At 43.8% G+C, this 20,064-nt stretch overlaps 1 protein-coding gene across 1 annotated transcript in view; it reads right to left on the reverse strand.

The window, feature by feature from the left end:
* The window catches only part of BAHCC1 (BAH domain and coiled-coil containing 1), a 103,861-nt gene that overhangs the window by 10,824 nt on the left and 72,973 nt on the right, over nucleotides 1-20,064 (reverse strand). Inside the window, exons 11-20 of the mRNA XM_029284007.1 lie at nucleotides 18,086-18,285; nucleotides 16,325-16,461; nucleotides 15,887-16,012; nucleotides 5,358-5,472; nucleotides 4,286-4,550; nucleotides 2,841-3,038; nucleotides 1,850-2,157; nucleotides 1,478-1,579; nucleotides 801-933; nucleotides 303-417 (exon numbers count right to left, since the gene is read on the reverse strand). Of these exons, the coding sequence (XP_029139840.1) occupies nucleotides 303-417; nucleotides 801-933; nucleotides 1,478-1,579; nucleotides 1,850-2,157; nucleotides 2,841-3,038; nucleotides 4,286-4,550; nucleotides 5,358-5,472; nucleotides 15,887-16,012; nucleotides 16,325-16,461; nucleotides 18,086-18,285 (1,699 nt within the window). The remainder of the gene's footprint in view (nucleotides 1-302; nucleotides 418-800; nucleotides 934-1,477; nucleotides 1,580-1,849; nucleotides 2,158-2,840; nucleotides 3,039-4,285; nucleotides 4,551-5,357; nucleotides 5,473-15,886; nucleotides 16,013-16,324; nucleotides 16,462-18,085; nucleotides 18,286-20,064) is intronic.

A 20,064-nucleotide genomic window follows, 5' to 3' on the forward strand; every position in this document is an offset into this window, starting at 1 on the left:
TCTTACAAGAAACTCATAAGGAAGAGGAATCAGGTTGCAAGACTTGGGTTAATTATTGTAAGAAGAAAGTACCTGGGTTTCTTGTGATCAGTTACTGCAGTTCTTTATAAGCATTATAAAGATGTGGGAGAATAAGGGATAGAAGAGAAAGTCTTGGAATGCAAAAAAAAGGAAATGCCTATAGTGATAATGCCTAAGTGATAGATGCATTATACAGTATCAACAGCAATGGAGCCAATTGAGCTTGAAAAATCTCTACGGTATCCTTTGTCCATATTTATGCTTAGGAATCAGGTCCTTACATGTCAGGTGGCTGCAGACTCTTTACACTTCCAGCATAGAGCAGACTGTCCTCTTTGGGGATAAGCACACGCAGTCCATCCTGAAGATCTTCTTTGAGGATGTTACAAGACTGGGCTGCAACCATAAGACAAAGCATGAATCTATGGTTAATTCTCTTCCTCATTTGTTTATATTTGGAAACTTCAGGCAGCGGTCAAAGCTTGAAGAATTCAAGCCTGAAGTAGGGACTACACGGCACCATCTAGGTTTGATCTGCACAATCCACTTCAATTTTCTGAGCTACTTTTATCTTGCCTTCAGAGTTCGCTTTAGGAGCTATACAATCCCACCATATTCCATCTATCTAATGCTTCTTCTCATCATTATCCTTGTTTAGTTTTGTTCTTGACCACTGCATTAAATGGCTAATAGTAGTTCTTTCACCTGGACCATACTAGGCCTTGTTAACTGCTCCCCCCCAAGGGTACTCTTTGGTCATGGTGTGTGCGGCGACTTACCAGAGGTCATATCTTCCTCCGTACCAGCGGGTGGCATCTCCTCCTCTTCAGAGAAGCTGCTATTGTCATCAAACTCAAAATGATCCTCAATGGCAAAACTTTCCATCAGCCGACTGACTGCCCGGCCTTTGCACTGCACGGCAAAGCAAAATATATTTCCTTGTTTTACAAAGGCATGCCTCTTATGCACAAGACGAAGGTTAAATTGGCTAGGCCAAGAATGGATTAAAACAAGAATCTGTTCTAGCCTCTATTCATTCTTAATCCACAGCATCACTGTGGCTTTTGACTGAAGGGCTTAGCTTGGAATAAAAGGAGCAGGATGCTATAACAGCGATATTTTCACATAGACGCTGGAGGGCCCCATGCACATGTATGTTCTTATCCGAAAACTTCTACAAATGGGCTATTATTTTACACAGCCACACCCACACACACCACATAAAGAACCCACTGGTAGAAGTTTTCAGATAAGAGAGTTGAAAATCTCATATGAGATTTCAGGGATGAAATTGCTAAAATTTCACAGACTATCTTAATACCGCTTTTCAATCTACAGTGGTGCCTGAAAAGTGCCCTGACCATCTGCTTGCCTCCTTTATTCTGGATAATAAAAGGTCAGCTGGATCTGACCTATCCAAGACTTGCACTACTGCAGGCATTTTCACATTTCCTACCTGCTTGCTGACCACCTTGTTCTTAACCTTAGACAGCTTCTTGCCCTTGCTGAGGATGGCCTTGGCGTTGCGAGGAGAGAGGGTCAGCGCTCCATTTTTTCTCTGCCGAAAGAAAATGAGGATAAAATAACCAAATGCAGCATTGCCGTGGACAAATGTTTAGCATACTGCGATGTAGCTAAGTTGACGGTTTACATCTGGGAAAAGACCCTTTCCTCTTCCTTAGTGGCTCTTTATGATATCAGTTAAGTTCAGCCAAAAGACGGTTCTGTTGAGGAAGGTCTGCTGTTACCCCATGTACCCCTTGACTCCTCCCAAAACAAGATCATCACAATCCTTCTTCACTGAGGACCCTTTACTGCCCCGGCTTACTCTGAGGGCCGATTGCAGGACTTTGCTCTTGCGTGTGGCTTTCTTGAGGCGTTCGCTGCTGAGTTTTCCTGCATCGTCACGGTTTGCAAACGAGCGGGCCTGGCTGCTGGAGAAGAGCCCCTCACCGGTGCTTGATGTTCCGGGTCCACAGTGAAATTCCTTGGCTTTACTCTTGAGTTTTTTCTTGCTAGAATTCTCACAAGATCCCGCTCGGCATACCGGCACTTTTTCCAACCTCCCTAAGCCTGGCTTCACCGCCCGCCTCTTTATTTTCACTTGGCCTTCAGGACTGGGGATTCGACAGGGCCCTAGGTAGATCCAGAGATTATAGCAATGAAAAAAAATTAGGCAAAGCAGAACAGAAAAATGCCTTTTAGTGCAGGGGTAGTCAACTTTGGCTCTTTTATGACTCGTGGACTTCAACTCCCAGAATTCCTGAGCCAGCCATGCTGAGGGGAAAGGGAAAGGTTTCCAAGTTGAGCCATGCTGGCTCAGGAATTCTGGGAGTTGAAGTCCACGAGTCATAAAAGAGCCAAGGTTGACTACTCCTGCCTTAGTGCATAAGCCAGTGCTTCTCTTTGCTTATGCAGATTGCACTTCAGGCAAGTATAACACAATTAAGCTGATTTTGGGTAGAATCTTATCAATTAGCAATTTGTGAGATTGGCCAATGCTATCTTTTTTTTAAAAAAGAATTGTGACTCAGCATGTAATAGCAGAATCTGCTTTTTAAAGAATCTAAATCCCCCTTTAGCTTAAAAGAAGGATGCAGTGTAACATAGAAACAGTTGGTTCCAGGATGATCTTTCACTGCCATCTTGCTGTGCATCCACCCTCAAACATAAATCAAAACAAAATGATATGATAGCAGATAGAAGAAATTTCAGCCATTTCTTCATGATGTTCATGAAGCTTCACTGCCCTTCCCTTCATCAACTTGGATAGATTCAGCAATTCACCAACAGAGCTTTCTTTCAATTCATTTCATTACCTAGCAAACCTTGCCTCTCCTTTTTCTTCTTTGCTTTCTGATTTGCCTCCATTTTCACCACAGAGGAAGGAGAAGGGCCAATTACAGGAGGGTTCACTGTTACGTGGATGGGGGAGCTGTTGTCACTCCTCAAGTTATCATCCCCACCACCGCCACCACCACCATCGTCACTTTGATAGTCTCTGTGGTGATTGTCATCTGTAAATGAGAAGAAGAGTCAAGACAAATTGAGGCAAGAGGAAAAAAGAGGCCACTTCAAGAGGAGAAGAGGATTCTGGTACTTTGCTTCATCATTCTAACATTACAAACCACTTATTTCTATCGTCAAAGTAAAACCAAGGCCGTCGCTGCATTCTTTCTAAGGTTAATATCTTAACACAGAGCTATCAAAAGGATTGAGGCTTTTCAAACCTATCTCTGCTGGTAGTGTGACCCTCATATCAATGCACCACTTAGGGCTCACTGGCTTTGGTTATTGCTGCAAGGCCTGGTGTGTAAGGATTTGGCAAAATTGTATTGGTACGGTGAGTAAAAATAGCGGAGTAAAGGTTATTAAAAAAAAAAATCCAGCCAACAATCCAAGAACGCTGAATATGTTTTGGCTGAGCTATTCCCTCCTTCGACGTCAGCCTCCCAATTGAACTGGCTATAAACCCCCCTCTCAATCCTGGCTTCTATATCCTGATTCTTGCCCCTTTGACAATGAGTCTTTGTTCTTTTGGCTTTGGGGAGTGGAAGCAGGATTTCTGTCTCAGCATTGCTTTCCTGATAAGATGCCCCAGGAGCTTCAGGGGAAGCCATAAGCCTGCAGTCAAACGAGAGCGGACATTGGCCCCATTAGAGGACATCATGTGCAGCTATTTTTAAATTCCAGAGTTTCCTCTGCTTGCCAGCAGGAAATATGCTATGTGGCAAGCTCCTCACCAGAGCTGAAGATAAGAGCTTTGTAGAAGGGTGGATTCGCCTGGGAATGGGCCTGGGAGAAGCTAATTGTACTTGCACTTCCTCAGTGGCACGGTGGAGAGATGAATACCTGGGAGGCCTGTTAAATGGACTGGAGCTCAGAAAATATCCATTGGACACTAATCCCCTTTTTTACTATGCAGGTAAACATCAGTTGTCCCAAGGCCCAAGTCCTTTTTTAGCAGCAACAGAAGAACATGCTCACAACTGCAGGGTTGCGAATAGCATTCTCTTGTTTCCCCATTATCATCTTTCCTTCCCAGGTGCCAAGTGATCCTCCCCTTCAATCTGAATGTCCCAAAGGTGCTTTTCCAAAAGTCAGCTGGACTTTCTTGGTTTTTCTTCCTTCGCTTTTCATCCAAGAAGCTTCTCCAGTTCAAGTAGCTTCTTCTTCTCAGTTGCCTTCTTGGAAAAGCACCTTTGAGTCAACTGTGATCTGGAGGATTGAGAATCTCCATAGACCTTCAGTCTTGAGTCTCTACCTGCTTCAGCATTTCCTGTGCTAGGCTTGGCCTCCGAGGAAGTGAGATCCTGCTGTGGGTATTTGGGAGGTGCTGCTTTGGAGCTCTTGGTTCGAGAAAGTTTCTTCTGGATACGGGTGCAAGGGATCGGCTCTTTCCGTCGGAAGGGACCAATGCTCGTGGGCAAGACTTTGCTTTTGACTTTCTGCTTGAGATGAGAGGCCTTGTGTACTACCGTGGAAGCCAACTTGCTCTGTGAACTGCTCTTCTTGCAACGAACTTTCTCCTGCAAAAAAAAGCAAAAAAGTAAAAATGTTACCGCTGGTAAAAAAAAAAAAAAAAAAAGGCACAGTATACTTATTGCCTGTTATTTCTCTCTTGCTCAAAGAGGAAAATCTATGTTAGAATCGGGAACTTGGAAAGAATTGAAAAACCTTATCTGACTCTTATCACCAATAGTGGGGATACTGGATACTACCTATAACTAATGGATAAAAATGGATACCCAATGCAAAAAAAACCCCACAAAAATAAAAATGGCTAACTAATAGATAATGAATGCTACCTGTAACTGAATCTTGTTTAATGTTATCTCAATGAGATTCTGAAACTTATACCAACTGCTCTGTTGGCAAGAAAATTCTACTCTTATGGTCTTATTTGCATGCACCTGGTTTCTATTTTGTTCACTGACAAGTAATGCACAATGACCAATGTTCCCTAAGCCTCGTGAGAAACTTAAGATCAAATGTTATTTTTATACTTCTACTTGTTTATTAATTGGGCCCTGCAAATTCTGAAGCCAGGTAAATAAGCATAACTCATCCTAGTAAACAGCAGGGGAGAGGTGTGCCATAAAATGTAAGATGTAAAAGATGTGAATATTCCTCTCACATCTGCCGAAAGAGCATCTGCCCATCCAGCTTGGTTCATCTTAGGGCCCTAAATTCTCATAGCTGATGTGAATATCACCGTCTAATTGGTTTTAAAACCATGGAAAGAATATGGCTGTCTTGGTTTTCTAAAGGCAGCAAGTTATTTTGTCTCCAAATGCAGTGTAGACAGAAAGAGAAAGATATTAAGGTTTACTCACCTGGGAACTTTTGATGCCGCTGTAAGTTGTTTCTGATATTTTCCGTTTTTTCTTCTTGGGCTCCCCCTCGGCCCTCAGCTCTGTACACAGTACGGATAGGCTAGTTTTTACAGACCTGCGAATGAAAAAAGAATAGACAAGTTGGAGAAAGAAAGTTCATTTCAGATGAGCAATAGAGAAGCCATACAGGCCCAGGATCTAAGCATTTTTGATAGAAACAGCCTCCAACAAACATACAGCATACCTGTAAAAAGACCTGATATCTTTTAGTTCCATTTATCTAAACTTGTATATTTTAGGCTTCTAGATCATTATTTACAGCCAACCATGGCAATCTGATACATATGTTATGGGTATACATTAGATATTTACTCACACATCTTCTGGACCCAGGTCTCATTGTTGTGGGGATCAGTATATCATGATTATTATTATGGTGATCTTTTACCCCCAACTAGATATATTTCCCCTTGTCTATGCATAGACTGATCATTCCTGAGATATCACTTCACATAAAGAAACACAAACCTCCCTGACTATCAACATCCAAAGTCTAATGTTCATACAATAAAGCAGATCCAGACTACAAAATACAAATCCCCAAAAGGTGGGATAACATGTTTTCAGCATAACAGTACAGTAGGCATAAACACTTCCTATATGCTATAAATCATGACTTTATTTTGTAACTAATCCATTCTCTCTTTCTACTCTGATGAACTTTACAAATGGCTCAAATAGCCCTTCTTCAGAAATAAATAAATGTATCTGTTTGACTTGCCCTTTTTTCCATTTTCAGTTAGGCCTTGGAAAATGCTGCCATGTTTGACTCCTCCATTCTTCATTTACTGGCTTAACTCACAGTGAAGAGTGTTCTAAGTTCTGAATGAAGAAAGAGTATTCAAACATGACAGCCCTCTCCAAGCCTAATTGTAAAAATGGAGACAGTAGCAATTAAAGATGTGCATTAATTTATTTCTGAAGTTGGGTATTTGAAGCAAATTAGAAACCTGAGTAGTTTCTAAAAGTTCAGCAAACAAAGATGTTATATTTTATTTTAGAAGAAAATGAAACAATTAATAAGAAGAAATGAAGTTATGGTTATTGTTAGTGTGAAAACATACTACTCCATCTTATTTAAGAATTGGATATTGTATCTGCTTTGCTATTCTTCATTGTAAAGTGTAATACCATTTGTAATAATTGTTTACATCTCCCTTACATTGTTACTCTATACGACTGTGATTTTTTTGTTGTGAAAATACAAGGTATAAAAAGCTCAAGAAATATATTCCTGCTCTACTATCGATACATCTGAGTGTACACTAAACACTAAGCTTTTGGTGAGTGCTAGACACTCACAAGATTTGGAAATCAAAGTATACTGTTACAGAAAAATGAAAAATATTTCCATAAATATTACCAAGTACTGTATGAGTTATAACTTGGTCTAATATTTCCTCTTCTTGGTAATGGAGATGTAGTTGGGCCCAAGGGTCCTGGATATCCTACGTAGACCTGAATCTCCTAGACTTTCTTTTATACCAGAATACTACATAGGACAACATTTTGGAGGAAGATTACTATGGATGGGCACCCTACAATCAGTTCCCCAGTGATGATGACATTCTCTATGGCCCTTTTGTGACTTGTGGACTTCAATTCCCAGAATTCCTGAGCCAGAATTCAGGAAGTTGAAGTCCACAAGTCATAATTCCCCACCTCTGCTCTAGGTAAACTGTCAGAGGCAATATGCTACCTAAAAATCACTTTTGTAGGTAGTAATATTTCTGGCCCACTTGCCCATCTAGGCATCCTGCTTGCCTCCCACTTACTTTCTGGATGCATTCTCGAGCTGCTTCTCACTTACCCTTACATCTTTCACATACATCAACAGCCCATATATTTTTGGTCAGGAGGACACATTTGGCTTTAACAAGTTTACATGACCACCCCAAATTACGTTAACATGTATTCACCTTGCACAATGCACTGTAAGATGAAATTTGGAAGTTGCCTGTTAAGAGCCAGCCCAAGAGAAGTTATCACCTGAGGCAAAAGTTAACAGAATAAGCCAAACACATTCCAATTGCACAGACGGACTGGACGGGTACATACCGAACTGGTATTTCCTATCACACCTGAAGTTCCAGGTCAATTGAAAAGTTCAAGACAGGTGTTAGGGCATATTCTGTTCCATACCTCAACAAGGGGAGGCTCCAGAGAGCTTAGAGGAAGCGACTGTTATAGTCGCTTAACTCTGCTAGCAGTAGGACAAACTCTGGCCTTGATCCTCAGGAACGGAGAGTTTCTTTGTTGTAAACAAGGCGAACACGGCTTACTGCATCAATATTCCCTGAAGGTTGCAGCACAGTATATGAAGGGAACAAGTTGGCAGGTGTAACTTTTTATGGCCTGGCGCCTTTCCCTTGAAGCCGCTGTCTTAAGGCTTGGTATTCATAAAGGTTTTTACTTCTTCTGACTTTCAAACACAGAACTCGACCCCTCTTCCTCCCATCTCTCAGGAGCAAGAGGGCACAGCAGGAATGCGCCTGCCAAAACATCTGGCTTCTATTGAATTTTACTGCTTCCTCAGGAAGCAGCTTGGATGAAGATGGATTTGTGATAGCTGTGAAAAAAAAGGGAGAACAAATTTCTCCCCACACATATAAGAATACCCAGAGTTACTAAACACGTATGCACAGGAACACATTTACTCCTTGCTTGATCAAGGCCCACAAGGCAGCTTGCCCATTTGTTTTGCAGAAAATTGGCCATAAAAATTGGAGGGCACTAAAAAAAAACAACCATAAAAAGCAGAGAGCATTGTATTGTGCTGTACCCCAACCCTTTATGAAGTACAAATAGATTTCCAGGATTTCCTGTGGCACATGGAGACTCAAACTAAACTGGACCACTGCTCTGTAATGGTAGATCCTTACCCGGATGACTGGTAAATTAAACTATCTTTTGAGAAGGAATCTAAAGCATATCCCCTTTATAGAGGCATATGCAGGCTCACATGGAGAAGATATTTCTAGGGGGACAGTCACACAGTGGTGAATTCTCTTGCTTGGAAGAGGCTAAACAGATCACAGAACATTGAACAAACCCTCCTTTACATATTTCTCCGTGGGGGAGGAGGAGAATATGGCATAATTATTGTGTATCCCTCCCACATGTCCCGTGGCTGCTCTACGAGAGGGAGGAGACATTCCTAGACTTCTCATGCCTTCCAGCAACTTTCTGGCTGCTGCTTTTGCTGCAACTCATTACTTCACTAGCTTCAGAGGGGGCTTTGGGACAATCACCTCTTTTAGCTGGGCTCATCGCATTTTACTTGCAAAGAGATTGCCACAAGAAGCTTGCAGGGCAGCGCTTGCTCAGACCACTCAAGTCACAACAGCAGAAGTATTGCTATATTTGGGGAAAGATGAATTTCCACTGAGGTGGTTGGAGAAGGGTGGGTTTTAGTGCTTAGAGCAGGGGCGCACGCCCCCGCTCCCGGAAGCAATGTACCATCCACACCCACCTACGCTCCTTCAAGACTTTACAGAGGTAAACTAGATCTGGCATCCAAAGGCGTGCACAAATTCTCCGATAAACCGGGGAAGGACTACGTATTGTAGAAGTTCACGTTCCAGGCTGCCATCCAAGACGAAGCGACAACACCAAGCGAAATGCTTGGACTCATGGTCGAGTGACGTGTCGCAACGCATCGCGACTTTTTTTCCATTGCCGGCAATGGAGTGGGCGCAATTTCGGCATGATGCATCCGGCCCACTGGGCCGGCAGTTTGACACCCCTGGCTTAGAGGAACCAAGATTGTAGAAGCAGCACTGGAATGTGTGTGTTGCTTTAGAGATGCAGTCTGGTATTGTGGATTGAAAATTTCCCCTAGTTTCATAGCACTAAAACCCATTCATTGATGAATAAGTACATGATACTCATGGGGCTATTTACTTCCTTCTCTTTTCTGAATACTATACATTTTTTTTCTACAGAAAATGTGATGGGAAAGAATTGTAGAGAATTGTGGAAAAATAAGGAGCAGAGTAGGTTGTTGAAGAGAAGGAGGACAGGATAGGCAGTTACAGCAAAGAGAATTATTACTGTGAGAAACAGTAAGTTATCTCATCTTGACCACTCAAAGCCATGTCTTTTTTCTTCGCTTTATACTGAACTTCTTTTGCAGATTACACGTGATATGAGTAGGAAGTCAGAGAACCCGATAGTTTTTCAGCATATATATTCCACACATACTGTATGTATATAGACAGTAGCTTGAATCTGGTTTGGTGCACTGTGCATTAATGAAGTGAAAAATTGTGCACTACAGAATCCAGTGACCTATATAAATCATGCAAATTGACCGTGTTTGTGTGATCTTATGTTGTATAATTTATTGAGGGGGTATTGTTATTTTACATAGGTTTTCCGGTTTTGCTGGTCACAGGGAAGAGTGCAGAGCTGTACAGCACACAGAAATCCAGTTTCTATAATCACTGCAAATCTTGTTTCTGGGATCACGTTGGTTTCAAGTCTATCTTTGCAACTTTAAGTACCAGAAAGTTGTCTGTGTATGTCAGGGGTGTCAAACTTGCAAAGTCACGTGACCTTTTTGCCATTGCCGGCAATGGGGTGGGTGTGGTTTCGCTATGATGCATCCGGCCCGCGGGGCTGGCAGTTTGATACCCCTGGTGTACGTGAAAGCTCAAGATATGAAAAATAAGATTTTGCCCTTCTGTGCTTTTACTGAATCACAGCATACTCAAAGTTGTGTTTTTATTGGCAGCTGCCACATAGGCTCTTCATACCTGAAAAGGTCCAACATTCTCATTACTAGTACCTGCCTATCATTCCAGTTCCAAACTCTTCCTCTTTCTTCAGGGTCATTGTGTAGCCAGACCAGACTGGCTTGGTGGGATAAGATGGGAATAAAATTAATCCCATCTGGAACATTGAAAGGAAAATGAAGGGATATGTGGCTTGATACTGAGAGAAAGAAAAGAAAGAAAAAAAAACCTAGGCAACCACAGCTGATTGTACTAAGTTGCAATCAGTCCAGATAAGAAAGGGGAAGTAAAGAGAGGTAGCTACTCCCAATGACAATAATTACAAGGAATTAATTTGGGACCTATGTGGGCTGAGTCACCTTCTGACATCTACTAAATGACTGACTTCACATTACTTTTGGCATCGCTCTCATAGGTGTCTTCCTGGCAGAGTAAATAGGAAGTGAATTAGCACTCTGAAGGCTTTGTCCCAGCTGCCATGGCTGGCTGGCTGCCCATTCTGATCTCCAATCCTCCTCAACCCTAATTGCTCCACTCTAGCACCCAGGTTCCTAAGTAGCAGCCTCCTGTTTGCTCCAGCATGGAAATCCAGCCCAGCACTTGAAGCTGCACAAGCCCCATCTTCCCAAGGCAGCCTCTCTTGGGCTTTGACCCTGTACCCTCCACCTTTTGGCCCAGTCTTGACCCCAGAGCTGGTGCCAAATTCCAATTTGGCAGCCATCACAGGAAAGGAAGGAGGGAATTCCCTGGTTAAGCAAAGGCAGGGAGCGGAGCACCCTAAGGGCCATGGAGGGGAAAGAAAAAGGGGCTGTCTTAGGAACAGCAAGCTATCCATAATGCCAAGCCCCCAGCCTTTGCACTTCAGCCTACTCTAAAGTAGGGAATTACCATGGCTCAAGGCCACAGCTCTGTTCTGGGGAGTGACTGGAGGGAGGCAAGCTTGGCAGATATCACTGCCTAGCGTGGGAAGTTCAAGAAACAGGAATGTTCTCGATAGGAAGGAGGCCAAGGGACCAGGCCTGCAGCTGCTCTGGAAACATGTGTTGCTTCAGTGAGGCCAAAAGCCTCCACCCGACACAGGGTAGGGATGCCATGATGGCTAGGAGCCCTGCCTTGGCACTGGATCAAGGAATCCTATGCCATAGCTGTTTGCTCGGGCAGGTTTACAGGGCAGACATACAAATGTGCAAACGTAAAAGAGCAGAACAGGAAGCGGAGAGGATTACCACTCAGGTGAAGATTTAAGTCTCAAAGCGGTATACCTATGCCAATTGTTTTCTGGGAGCTATATGATTAAGGGACTTTTCTGTGATCTCTGACAAAGGGTCAGCTTGACAAGTGCTCACATGTGAGCATTCAGAGAAATGGCTGCATGAAGGCGTGCTTGCTTTATTGCCTTTTGGAAGGGCACTTTTTTTGTGCTGAGCCCATTTTAGAACATCGAAAAAAGCATCAAATACTTAAAGCTCAGAGACTTTTGAAAAGAACAGAGGAGATGATGCTTCAGACAGGCATAATCTCACTTGCAATTAACGCATGCAAAATAATCCATAAGTCAAATTTTCTGAAAATTTTAAAAATAGGCTAAAAAAAAATTGACTGGAGACCACAGCAGTGTGCAACACGTAATCCTATGCCATTAAGATGAATTGGACTACACTTCCCAGACAGGAGTACAGCCTTAAGGCTCATCTACATATCCCATTTTCCCAGATGCAAAAATACCTTGCTAACTGTTGGTGGAGGATACTTTTATATAGATTTAGATTTAAGGGTTTTTTTTTAAATCCCACCTTTATTATTTTTATAAATAACTCAAGGCAGAGAACATACCTCTTTCTTCCTCCTATTTTGTCCACAATAACCACCTCATAAAGTGAGTTGGGCTGAGAGACAGTGACTGGCCCAAAGTCACCCAGCTGACTTCATGCCCAAGGTGGGACTGAAATCCAAGTCTCCTTTTTTTAATTGTGTGTGTACCTTCTTCTCAACCCTTCCTCAGCCTACCCCAAAGGCAGTTTTTGCTCAGTCTTTCTGTGCTCTCCTTCCAAACTTACTTTTTCCACTTCTGTGCAAGTCATGCCAAGCGGTCAGCCTGCTGTGAATTGTCAGGACTCTTCCTACTGTCAAACAACCATCTCTCCACTTCTCTTGCCAGCTCACAGATGGCAGGAAGAGAAGGAGGGAACACAGGTGTTTTTGGGGCGCCAATTCTTCTGGCATGAGAAAAATTCACTTATCCTCACACAAGAGAGAAGAGGCGGAAGTGTGTTGACTACTATCAGTTTCTATAAGAAAAGATTGGACAGCCATTTGTCCAGAATAGTATAAGATCTCCTCCATGGGCAGGGGGGTTGGCCTAGAAGACCCCCCAAGGTCCCTTCCAACTGTGTTATTCTGTATTCAGTTCTCTGAACTTTGTGGGATCAGGAAATCACAGCAAAGAAACTGTTTCACTTACTCCCATTGCCCTGCCTCCTGGTGCCAAAAAGACATGCGCCTACCATGGAAAGTCTGCTTTACCACAGAGATATCCCCTGCAGAATCACTTCTTCTTACACCTTCTTACACTTGCCCTGCTCCATAGCTTAGATGCCAGAGTTCCATAAGTGTGGGGAGTCGTGTTTTAACCAAATGTCCGGTGGCCTTTTGGAAGTTTGTTAGACAGACATCACTTTGATGTCCCGGTGCTTTACCATGACATTGGTTAAAATGATCCTTTTGTAGCCTCAACTTGCAGGCCCAAGCTCTCCAGAGGGTTACTGGCTGTACCCCGTGGGTGCCCTGTTCTATGATTCAGCAGCTCCTCTCTCCTACTTCAATATTACAGTGGTGAACGGGAGGGGAAGGGCACATTTTAAACATGTGTGCAGTGATACTTTTGAAGGCAAAGGGGAAAGCAGAGCTGTTTTCCCAAGCACTGGGAATAGCTGCTTTGTCACCTGCCTGGGATGATAGGATGAGAAGTTCCACTTCTTATCCTTCTTACCTCCACTCGGACTCTCACCCATGACATTTTATGGAAGACAGAAACAGGGACAGGTCTCTCTTCTCCAGCACTGCTTTTCTCACCATGGGCAAAAGGAGAAGTGTGGATAGATAGGATGAAAGCGTGGGAAAGTTGCAGGAGAGAATGGGTTATTTGGTGTTAATGCCACCCATGGGATCAGAGAACAGACATCAGGAGACGCACAGGTCTTGTACAACCAGTAACTGGCATTAGAGGACGTTGAGGTAGTCCTCGTTTAGCAACTGCAATGGGGGGCCGGCAACTCGGTTGTAAAGTGAAACATCACAATATTACAATTTTATTCAGCTTTCTTTCATTTTACAGACCTATGAAGGGGATAAGTGTGAGGAAGGTCGTAAAGTTACTTCATCCTAGCTGCAAATGGTCACTAAGCGAGGCAATTGTTAAACGGGTACTAGCTACATTCCACATCTCCCACCTTGAATCTCTCTTGTGGACACAACCCCTATTCCCCTTCACTGCTGAGGCAGAATTGGGTCCAAATGTGGTCAGCACTTCTTACAACCAGCATATTTTTGTGTTGGCTCCCATCCTAGATAACGGCACTTTAGTGCCGCTATACTAAACAGCGCTTGGAATGCTGTTCTGGAATCACAGAATCTCCTCTTTCAGCTTTGAAAGATTTGCTGGCAAATCCATCCTGGTGGGATGATTTTTGGACTCGTACAGAAGTGGGGTTAAAATGCAAGGGGAGGGAAGCTTAGGGGAGCCAAAACTGGGATCGTCTTCCCAATAAGCTAAAGAATGGATTTCCTTCTTATATTTAATTTTGCATGAATCCGCACAGCTTTTCAAGGTTTGGAGCGAGAACAGGGATTCTCCTACTTTCCTCCCCCCCCCCAACCCGGATAATTCTATGTAAAGGACTGGGGTGGAGAGGAATGGGAGAAGGCAAGCAAGTTCTCTAGTGAGTCCTGGAAGGTTTCCATGAGCCATATGGTGGAGCCATGTTGCAACCCAAAGCCAACACTAACTGCTTTTTTTCCCCCTGTAACCTTCACTACATTTGCTAATGTTTTGTGACATAAAACCTAGAGATTAATTTTTTTTCTTCTGTCTTAATTGAAGGAACCATTTAGTACAGATTTAACTATTATTACCAAATCATCAGGATTGATGCAGCGCACACACGCGTGCTCCAATCATGTTTGGACTAGCTTGGAGGATTTATGCAAATGGGCCTGCCGGGAGAGGCAATTTGTAGCAGAGAAGGACAATTATACAGGGCCCGTGAGTGCGGGAATGACTGTGCCGGGCGGCTAATGGATAATCATAAAGCGCCAGCAGCAATGAACACCACTGCAGCGTGACCAATGACTTTATACAGCACAGATAAAGAGGCTTTTATGCAACACTGCCTTCCTTTTCAAAGAGGGGCAATTCTTCCCCCAGAGCAGTGCAGGAGGCAGGACAGACAGGAGGCAGGGGAGCACAGAGGAGCAGGCATCTCTTTAGCCCTCTTATTCTTCCAGATCTGATGACCACTCTGATGGCTAAGGCCTTCCCCGTGTTGAGTGCTAAAGTGCAGTCACCTCTAGGGTGAAGGCAACCGTAACAGCCCAAGACAACAAGCAATGCTTTGATCACCACATATTCACTGAACATCACCACCACCACCACTTCTTCTCATGCCTCTACCCAGTGTGGTCTGTAATTACTATGCTACCAACAGAGATCTGGGAGGAAGAGTCCGCTTTTTATAGTGTAGAGATACAAGAAAGCAGTATAAAGAAACACGCTATACAGCCTGTTTGATGTAAAAGAAAAAATAGGCTGAGAAAGAGAAAGAAAGAAAGAAAGAAAGAAAGGAAGGAAGGAAGGAAGGAAGGAAGGAAGGAAGGAAGGAAGGAAGGAAGGAAGGAAGGAAGGGAAGGATGGAAGAAAGGAAAGGAAGGAAGGAAGGAAGAAAGAAAGGGAAGGAAGGAAGGAAGGATGGAAGAAAGGGAAGGAAGGAAGGAAGGAAGGAAGGGAAGGATGGAAGAAAGGAAAGGAAGGAAGGAAGAAAGAAAGGGAAGGAAGGAAGGATGGAAGAAAGGGAAGGAAGGAAGGAAGGAAGGAAGGAAGGAAGGAAGGAAGGAAGGAAGGAAGGAAGGAAGGAAGGAAGGAAAGAAGGAAAGGCTTCATTATGTGAAATTTCCCTTTGCACATATTATGCTTCCCCAAAATCTAATTACAGATCCCCAGTGACATACATACACAAATGCAAACAGACTCACACTTTGTCTCATTCATACTGTCTAGCCTGGTAAATATATACAGAGCAAACACCTGTAAAGTGGATGGAGAGGAAATTTCTAAAAGGAAAATGAAGGATAGAGACAGGTGGCTAAAACCTTTCCTATCACGACCCCTTTATCGTTGATGCCCCTCATTCCAGCTAATAATTCCAGATTTTGGGGCGGGGGAGAGAATCCCAGGGTATTAGGATGAAGGGGAGGAGGGAATGAGGAGAACAGCATTTGCTGCAGGAAAAGTTCTACCTTTCTCCCATCCTGCTAATGGCCTGATATAGTCCCATCTGTAGATCTATCCTTGCAGAAATGCACACAGAAGCACTTCCACTCATTATAACAACCACACAGACAGACCCTGCTTACAGCATCCACTGGGTCCCTCAAGCTTTCAAGCAGACAGGCAACGCTGTACACATTTATAGTGCTTTCCCCAACCCCAAGCACCATAAATCATGCTAGACCACTCACTTGATCTTCCTGCTGTCACTCTTGCCCATGGAAACCTGTCGCAATGAACCGAGTGTGCTGGAGTGCTTGCGTTTCCTAGGCCGCCCCGGTCCCCGTCGAGCTGGACTCCGGGAACTCTCCTCTCGCCTACAGGTAATAACCATATTAAACACAGAACAGAAGGGCAGGAATAGTTCTGCTCCCGTGTTCGTTGGGGGTTTCCTTGGATGTGGGCACCAGTCTGATTTAGAGGACAGGGGAGATCTTTGACCAAGGGGACCGTTTGGCCTTCAGATGCTACAGTAAACAGACCAACCTGTAGATTCAAAGTTATTTCACCCCCTTACCACTGACGTCATTCCTGGCACCATTTTGCTTTACCCCTATTCCTTTCCGGCAAGTAACTCAGGTGCTTATCCTAGAAGCCTATTGTGAAAACTAAAGAAAACAGACACTCACTCATGGTCATGCCGCCTCTGCAGTTTGGCCAATTCCCGCTGTTTCTCTTTGTAGCATCGCTGCAGTTCCGCTAGGCGCATGCGCATCTCCACTTCCTGTGTGTCCAGATTCTCAATTGCTGCTTTCAGAGGGCAAACCTTTGGGGAGAGAGAAAAGGCCATCTTAGCCACAGAGGAAAGCAAGAGGTGACAGGGCGCATAACATGTTTTATTCATGTTGGTTATATGCCCTGAGACTTATTTGCACTCTTGAACTGAGGAAGCAAATTTAGAAGGCCAATTGGTTCTACTTATGTACTTGTAGGATGACCTTTAAGGGACCATTTTTGTGATCTTCACTCATGTTCCAAGTGGGAGCCATTTTGGCCACCCAACATCTTCCAACTACTAAGAAATGTAATTAAGACAAATTAATTTGAGGGGATTTCTGGAATTCAAAACGGAATTGTAACAAGAATACTTCCTGTTGAAATTTCTTCTTCCTCTTTCCCCCCCCTTATAGTTGATTAACTTTGATAATGATCTATCTCCTTGCTGCACATACCAAAAACACAGAGATCTTTAGAGATTTCCCATTCTCTTAAAGGACATTCTTATCATTTAGGAACTCAAGCAGAAGCAGTCCACAAAATACTGCTGAACTGTATTCAGTTCTCAGATTGCAAGTGGTCCTCAACGTATAACCTGGTTGCTTTATGATGGACTATCAAAAGCTACTTATGACCTCTTTTCATAGTTACAATGGGTACAAACTATCTCACCTCCCCCGCAGTTACACAATCACATTTTGGGCGCTTTGCAATTTACTTACTTTTCGGCAGTTTGCACCATTTTTTGCGACATTGTTTTTATCAGTTTCTACTGTTTACTTCTGGTTTTTGGCAAAAAACCCCTCCCATCAGGGGAAACTGATTTGGTTAATAACTGCGGCGTTCACTTAACAACTGCGGTGTTTGCATAACGACCACCGCAAAAACTGTCAAAAAAGTCAGGTTCCTTCATATGATGCCTCAAGTTACAACCGCAACAATTTATGCCCATAATTCATAGCTCAATTATGGTCATAAGTCAAGGACTATCTGTACCCAATCAGAAGCCTAGCATTCTAACCTCTATACACTCTCCCTAGCCAACCTTCCCTATAAATATGATTATTAAAATTGGAGGGGCTGATACAGCAAAGGCTATCCTGCAAAGTTCATTAAGGTGAGCCTTAATAATTATCCTTTAATCAATCAAATAAATAAAAACAGGAATAAAAAAATGCACTCCAAGGTTTCAAAATCTTCTACACACAGTTTTGCTTGTAGAATACAGCAGTCTTGTCTAATTCTGTTGTCTCATCCAGAGGTTTCCAGAGCACGCCACGTTTTTGTTAGAATGGTTAAATATGCATTGCAATTCACACAAGCTCCACCTCTCACATGTGACTATAATGAATGTACAAAAGCGGAGGGATTTGCACTGTGACATCGTAATGAAATTTTCACTGTTTGCTCACCTTGCTACCCCTCCCAAGAATGAGCCCTAAGAGACAAACTATGGCAGGCATGTCAAACTCGTGACGTCACATGACGTTGTGCAATGTATCAGGCCGGGTTTGTCATTGCCGGCAATGGGGTGGGCACGGCTTCCACGTGACGCATCCGGCTCGTGGGCCGGCAGTTTGACACCCCTGAACTATGGCTACAAAAGTGGAATGCTAGCAGGTAATCTTTCAGTCCATCAGCTTTGTCATTCATTTTGAACACAAGAGACTTACAGGCTTGGTTTTAGGGGTCCAGATGTATTTCCGTCGGGAGACCCGCATGCGAGGGCGCAGATTCACACATGGTGCGGCATCTGCCAGACTGAGAAGGTCAGGTGGGCTGCTCTCGAAGCCAGCAGCTTCAACAAGAGCCCAGGCAGCAGCGAGGGTAGCTAGACTTTGCAAATTGAAGGCTGCCAAGTCTTCATCCAGCACTGTGGAAAACAGAAAGATACAGTCGGAGACGATCAATTCTCATTCATAGAATAGGTTATTAATAAGTTATGAGATTACATTTCCCACCTAGGGCTCTCAATCTTGTCACATCAAAGGAGCCATCATATTCAGAGCTTCCAGACTAAATTTGCCTTCTTGGCCTGCTTCTACATACCTCCTCTATCTATCATATAGCATTAGTTCGTTACGGCCCCTTTTGCTGCTTAGCAGATCCTCGGATAGGAAGGAAAAAGGGCTCTTTTTCCCTTCCTATCCAAAGATGGGACTCCTGTACGCGTCCGTAAGCTCGGAAGAGAAAACCTCTGGTCCCGGTGACCGACCCAGATTGGATCCTGCAACATTATCCTGGGACATGTATATTCGCCTTCATAAATCTGTCTGTTCGGGCTGTAGACTAAGTCGAGACTGGGAAAGGGAGGTCCCAGGAGGAGAGGCGTGGCAAAATTGTCTACGGGCAGAAGACAAGCAGAACCCATTGGTGGATTCTCCACTCGTCATGCTGGAGAAGAGGGAAAACTGAGAAGGGTGCAAACAAATAGGCCCCGTAGTAAAGAGGACACTCAAAATATTTCAGCTGTATAATAAATACTTCATCTTGTAACATCTCTGAATTCTGGTGGCTGGATGAAGGTATGCGTCTTGGGCTTCTGTGTATATTTGGTGGCATCTCACAATCTAGCCCATCTCTTGAAAAGACCCTATCTTTCCTGGGAAGAAACACCAAGCTGCTTCCCCCCCCTCCATTATGAAGGCCTGAAAGAGAGCCATGATATAGAAAAAGTTGGCTTGCAAGCTATGGTTATTTTAGAAAAGCAGAAAGCTCCCCCCAAACCATAGCTTAAAACCACCAGGTCCCTATTTGTATTATTTATTTGCGGAACACATCTGACGTCCTTTCACACAGAGGGAAAGTTGTTACCGTAGGACAGTGGTGGCGAACCTATGGCATGGGTGCCAGAGGCGGCACTCAGAGCCCTCTCTGTGGGCACGCGCGCTGTCGCCCCAGTCCTAGGCCTTCAGTTGGGTTTTATAAAATCTTTTCGCTTTAGGCCTCCGCTGTCGTGTGCAAAAAAAAAAAAAGGTTCAATCAATCAATTTCAACTTCTCGCGGGGAAAAAAAGATCTTGCAAAGTTGGAATTGATTGATTGAACTTTTTAGTCCCACCCAGTCTGCTGTTATCACTGCAGCCACACCCACCCAATTGGCCACACCCAGCCAATGGGCCACACCCAGCCAATGGGCTACACCCACCCGGCACTCGATGATGCATAAATGGGTTTTGGGTTGCAGTTTGGGCACTCAGTTTCTAAAAGGTTCGCCATCACTACCATAGTAGGATGTCACTTGTCCAAGCAGGAGGCCTGAGAAGCCCATTTGGGGCAACGAGCAAAATCTAGCATTGCCAGAATTTAAGGAAAAGGGGGCCTAATGGAAATAGCCTCAAAAGTAGAAGATATGTTCAGGAAGGAGGGAAACGGTTGCTCCAGTAGGGAGAGCTGAAAGGGCCAGCCTGTGCATGAAGATATATAAGTGGAAAAAGGGTAACCGTGGACATGTGTTGTTTTTTTTTTAAAAAAAAAACCACAACCCTGCAGTATGCATGTGCGGGTGTATCTCTTTAAAGACTCATGCAGTCATACACCTCTCCCGCATGGGCTGTTGCTCTTTGTATACAAGTGCATCTGCTTGTGAAAGTGCCTGCACACACGTATGAGAAGGCGCATAGGGGAGTCCTTGTATGCGGTTTTCCGTTCCA

The sequence above is a fragment of the Protobothrops mucrosquamatus genome, unplaced genomic scaffold (assembly GCF_001527695.2).
Source record: "Protobothrops mucrosquamatus isolate PMUCROS unplaced genomic scaffold, P.Mucros_1.0 scaffold_99, whole genome shotgun sequence".
Classification (NCBI taxonomy): Eukaryota; Metazoa; Chordata; class Lepidosauria; order Squamata; family Viperidae; genus Protobothrops; species Protobothrops mucrosquamatus.